The 4,177-nt window shown below is 34.0% G+C and overlaps 1 protein-coding gene across 1 annotated transcript; it reads left to right on the forward strand.

Moving 5' to 3' along the window:
• Positions 1 to 2,667: 2,667 nt before the first annotated feature.
• LOC115891681 lies at positions 2,668 to 3,626 on the forward strand. The gene is made up of 2 exons (XM_030912224.1): positions 2,668 to 3,103; positions 3,168 to 3,626. Exons 1-2 carry the CDS (start codon positions 2,675 to 2,677, stop codon positions 3,537 to 3,539), a joined length of 801 nt encoding a protein of 266 aa, XP_030768084.1. The 5' UTR covers positions 2,668 to 2,674; the 3' UTR covers positions 3,540 to 3,626.
• The last annotated feature ends 551 nt before the right edge of the window (positions 3,627 to 4,177 follow it).

A 4,177-nucleotide genomic window follows, 5' to 3' on the forward strand; every position in this document is an offset into this window, starting at 1 on the left:
TTTCTTATATTAAATAGGTACCCCCATTTTATATTACATACTTAAATTCTCTCTAACATTTTATGAATTTTGATGTCAAACACTCTATACTTAACATTAACCGTTTTTGAGAAAAAAAAATATTTACAATTTTTAAGAAAAAACTGTCTGTCAAAAAAATTTTTATAGCCTAAACATCAAATTTAGCGATTTTGCGATTACCACAGCCACTGCATCATAAAGAGAAGACATAGGGCTCTCTATTTCAAAGATTCAATTGTTCTAATGTCATTTAACTTTGGTCGTAGCTGTCATGGAATTGCGCGATTAAAAATTTATCATAAATCATTTTTTCCAAATGGAAACCTACTTTTTTATTGTTCAACTCTCACTTTACTGTTAGGAATTACGAAGTTAGCCGCGTCAGATAGTAAGCACATAAAATAAAAATATCAGTACCGCAATTAGTGCAAGAGTTAATTTAAAAAAATTAAATGCAAAATTATAGTGAGTTATGTTCACTTGATTCAAATTTAATGATTTACTGATTATTTTTTAAAGAAGTTTTGATTGTTTTGAGAAGAACTTGTTACTAGAATTTTTCTATTATTTTAAGTTCAATTTAGTACACTTTCTTTAAAAAATTAACTTAGTACATTAATATTAAATATTTGAGCTCCATATCGTGCCAAGCAGCGATATAAAACAAAAGAAATTTTTAGTCCGGTCAATGTGGGCTTGGATGAAGAAAACAATTGAATTAAAAGACATACGTCAAGCAGCCGGATCTCGGTGTCTGTGGGTAAAAGTGAAAACTTGTAGAATAATGAGTAATTGTGACCGTTTTATGACTCCACGTTTTGTTTTATTGTTATTCGGTTGGACGCGACCAATGACGTACCAAATTGGAAATTGTGCGACTTCATAACAATGGTAATAATTTAAACGGTTTTACCGCTATCACAGATGTTGAGTGAGAGAGAAATAATTACAGGAAAAAGAAAATTTTTGACACTTCGAATATATATATATATATATATATATATATATATTGTTATGAATAGAATATGAAAACATTTATTTCATTCATTGAAAAAAGTCTAGGGGTTTCGACACTGGAAGAGAAATCTACAAAATAAAAACTTAGCAACTGTTAAAATTACTTATATCTATCAAAAATAGTAGATAAAATAGTACTTTAACCGCAAGGGTAGATTAAATGATACTTTAACAGCGAGGATAGGTTAAAAACTCTCTTTCTTCACGCACGTTTTTTAATTGCTTCCATTTTTTGAAAAATTTTGTATTCCTCTTCATAAGTTATTCGGGATTTAAATGGAAGTAGTTTGGATATGGCGTTTGTCGCCTCTGTATCCAGAATATCTGTTGGTAATTTACTTACTTCGTTTTAAGCCATTTCTGGTCAACGTTATGTGTCCGATACCCTGGATATACCTCGAACAACAGTCCAGGATGCCTGGAATCTCACAACATCTGCTACAAGCCGTGCGTAGAACGTAGAACTCAAGTCAGTGAGAGAACCCTCCATCGAAGACTAAAAAAACAGCTTTTCTGCAAGAGGCCTGCCACAGGACCCCAGCTACTTCCAAGATATCATCGACCATGTCTTCAGTTTGCGCGTTTAAATGTGAATTGAGATCGAGCAATGGACTAAAGCTTTTTTCGAGGCGCTTGCTTTAAAGCAGCGTATCTCCAATAGAACGTCAGAGATAATGTCGTGATTAAAAAAATAAAATGCTCACAAAAGATGAGGCTACGACGTGATTTGATTTAACAATAGCTACTACAGCTGCTGCACCCTACAGGGTGTTACAAATTTCGGGCAAAAAACTGCGTCTTTTGTTGTGCCCTGTATATGCTCAAAATAAATTCGGAATCAAAATTTCTGACGTAGCATTTGTTAAGAAGGAATTAATTTACAATTTAAAAAAAATCATCAAAATCTAAAGAGTGGTTCGTGAAAAATCCAACTTTGAAATTGGGACTAGTTTTTAGTGGCCGGTTTTTTTTTGCCGGTGAGTATAAAATAATAATAGTATTAAAGTTTTATTAAATGTTAAATATCTGGTTTTATACGAAACTCGATATTTAGTGGCAATAATAAAATTTGGAGGAATCCAAACTAAAAGAACTAAAAAACGTGGTACTAAACGTATTAAAGGCATTTTAATAAATTGTAAAAAAAATATAATATAATAATTAAAATATTTTGCTAAAATTAAATATATAGTTTTTATTTAATAGTTTTTTACAATTACTTGAAAAAAAAGTCTATTTACTGTGGTAAGCCAATAAACAAATATTACTTAACACCATTTCACGTTTTTTTCGTAGAAAGTTTTCTTCTATTACCTTCCTAATTACCTTATCTAACAAAAAAGAAATCGAATTTTTTACGTTTTAAATAAAAGTGAATATTCTCTTCAAAACCGCAAAGTTCAACGTCGAACACTTGTAATACAGGATCGAAAAAAATATAATTATCTCCGTAACTGCTTCACTTTCAATTCGACCGGTCTAAAATAACAAAAGCGTCGCTTCTTAGGCCGTGCATACGCCCATCCGAGTCGTCGACCATCCATCCGCCCGAGGGGGGACAATACCGCCTCTACCGCTATAAAACGATCTAGTGCAAGTGAATTCGTATCAGTTAAAAATAAGAAACTGTCAAAAAATGTTCGCCAAGTGCACCGTCGTCTTGTGCCTCGCGGTTTCGGCCACCTTTGCCAGGTCCACCGGGTCACCGGACCAAAATTCTATCGATGACAACGTCGCACCGCGCTCTGAGGACTCTTACTCGTACATGAACGACCTGAGGTACGTGTACAAAGTGTATCAACAATGTGCCGGTCAAGACATGTTCCCTTGTCTCAAGTTGAAGCTCGTTACCGCTTTGGACAGGGTCTCCAGGAGTGTAAACGTCGAGTTAATTGATGGAGTCACATTTGTGAAGGATCCCCAAGCACCTGAAACCACCGAACAACCAAAAACCGAAGCGGAGATTGAAGCTAACTTACCCAGATCCCTCAACGAAAAAGACGATGCCTTAAGCAACCTCATTTTCCAGAAAGTTGGATCATTTTTGGAATCTCACTCATTACAGGTATGTTTTATAAACTTTCCTACAATAATCCATAAAAATATTGTTTATTTCTTCTGTTATTTAGGTTAAACTTCCATCCTCTTCGGACATTGCTCGCAGCTTCTCCGGAGAAGAAGGTCGTGGAAAAAAGAACAAGAAAGGCAGCTCCATGATGCTTCTACCCTTGATTCTGGGTGGAACTTTAGTGCCTCTCGCCCTAGGTGCTTTGGCTCTGCTTGCAGGAAAGGCTCTGATTGTTTCAAAACTGGCTCTGGTGTTGGCTGGAATTATCGGTCTTAAGAAATTGCTTTCTGGTAGTCATGGACATCAAGAATCGGGACACGTTGAGGTCGTTTCATCTGGGCATGGTGGTGGATGGGGAAGGTCTTATGACAAAGAAGAAGCAGCAAGGTTAGCTTATCAAGCTTACGATCCAGAAGCCAAAAAAGAACGATAAGATTGTTTATTATTTAATTTAGTTAAGTTATTTATTTCTATTGTAAGATTTTTAACAGACTGTAAAATAAATGTGTAATTATTTTTATTTTTCTTCTTTTATTTTTCCCTAAGAGGTTAACAGAAATTATTTTTTTTTCATAGCAACTGTTAAAATTGCCTTATATCTATAAAAAAATAGTACTTTAACCGCAAGGGTAGATTAAATGATATTTTAACAGCGAGGATAGGTTAAAAACTTTATTTTTTCTCGCACGTTTTTTAATTGCTTCCATTTTTGAAAATTTTTGTATTCCTTTTCCTAAGTTATTCGGGATTTAAATGGAAGTAGTTTGGATATGGCGTTTGTCGCCTCAGCCTGAATATCTGTTGCTAATTTACTTGTTTCGTTTTGAGCCATTTCACACGAAAGAGAATTAAAAAAGACTGACGCAAAACTGACAACTAAAGAGGCAGCTTTATTTTTTTGTCGAATTACATAGAAACCAACGCCAACCCAGCACAATATTTTTTCTACTCGTAATAAATTCCTTGAAATAATAATTTCTGAATATTTTTTAAAACGTAACTCCCTATGGAAAAAAAATATTGTTTTATACACGATGATAAAATTGCATTATCGTCTCCCGAAATTCTTTT

The sequence above is a fragment of the Sitophilus oryzae genome, unplaced genomic scaffold (genome assembly GCF_002938485.1).
Source record: "Sitophilus oryzae breed Bouriz unplaced genomic scaffold, Soryzae_2.0 scaffold_1190_pilon_pilon, whole genome shotgun sequence".
NCBI classification, from domain to species: domain Eukaryota; kingdom Metazoa; phylum Arthropoda; class Insecta; order Coleoptera; family Curculionidae; genus Sitophilus; species Sitophilus oryzae.

What these genes read in the sequence shown, in the direction of transcription:
- LOC115891681 (XM_030912224.1), top strand. Translation starts at nt 2,675, where the DNA reads ATGTTCGCCAAGTGCACCGTCGTCTTGTGCCTCGCGGTTTCGGCCACC. An exon ending in TGGAATCTCACTCATTACAG is followed by an intron (nt 3,104 to 3,167) that starts GTATGTTTTATA and finishes TCTGTTATTTAG; the next exon opens with GTTAAACTTCCATCCTCTTC.